General features: G+C 43.4%; 1 protein-coding gene across 1 annotated transcript; it reads right to left on the reverse strand.

Moving 5' to 3' along the window:
* Positions 1–374: 374 nt before the first annotated feature.
* Positions 375–781, reverse strand: Tsp_14391 (hypothetical protein; the record flags this gene model as incomplete). The annotated part of the gene is made up of 1 exon (XM_003371002.1): positions 375–781. A coding segment is annotated over one exon (407 nt), but the record flags the coding sequence as incomplete, so codon positions are not given.
* Positions 782–847: the final 66 nt, after the last annotated feature.

Consider the following 847-nt stretch of genomic DNA (forward strand, 5'->3'; position numbering starts at 1 on the left):
AAGCTTTGTTAATGCACATTGGCAGAAGCTCATTTTCAAACAAATGATGCCGCAAGGGGGTGCGAAAAATCAATTGTTCAAAGTTACGAGATTCTTTTGGTGATGTCAGCTTTGGCACGTGGTTATGATGGTTAGATGTTTTCATTTTAATTTGTCCCAGTAATCATGATGCCGATTACACGGTTTTCGCTCGCAAACTGTAAAATTGGAAATGTTGATGAAGTTTGTTTGCGCAAATTGAAAAAATCAGAAATTTTTCTGGAAGTTGGTTCTGTTGATGTTGATCGTATAAATCATTTTTATGATTTCGCATGTGAAGACGTCATTCAAATTTTACCATCCTGTCACTGGTTTCTGTTTCAATGACAGACATTTCATCTGGATGCCGTTTTATGTATGCAGTACAGCGGAAGAACAGACGTGTTTGGACAACAACGTTCTTGGACTGTTGTCAAATGTGGAATAGTTTGCAACGCAACCGAATGTGTTTTCTCCTGGTTGAAGTCGCACTGCACAAAACACTCTCTACACCTCACATTGCATTGTAGCATCTGCAGGAAGCCGTTTCTCTCCATTAACTCAGTCACCTCCCACAATCCGCACTCCATGAAAGCCTCTGGACGTTTCCAAAGACCATCAGAATGCTCCGAATCCTCTACAGTTTGGTATATGGTAGTTCTGCAGTATGACTGGGTAAGCAGCCCCCTACTGACCGCGCCCCCTTCTTTCTGAAGCGCGCCCCGATAAACAATACTGTATATACTGTGAGGTGAGCGAACACCTCAAACTGATGAACCTTGGCTCTGCATCGGGCTCCGATGGAGTCAAGGTGTCCCGCCTCCGTGAA

Source organism: Trichinella spiralis (genome assembly GCF_000181795.1).
Source record: "Trichinella spiralis strain ISS 195 chromosome Unknown Scfld171, whole genome shotgun sequence".
Lineage (NCBI taxonomy): Eukaryota > Metazoa > Nematoda > Enoplea > Trichinellida > Trichinellidae > Trichinella > Trichinella spiralis.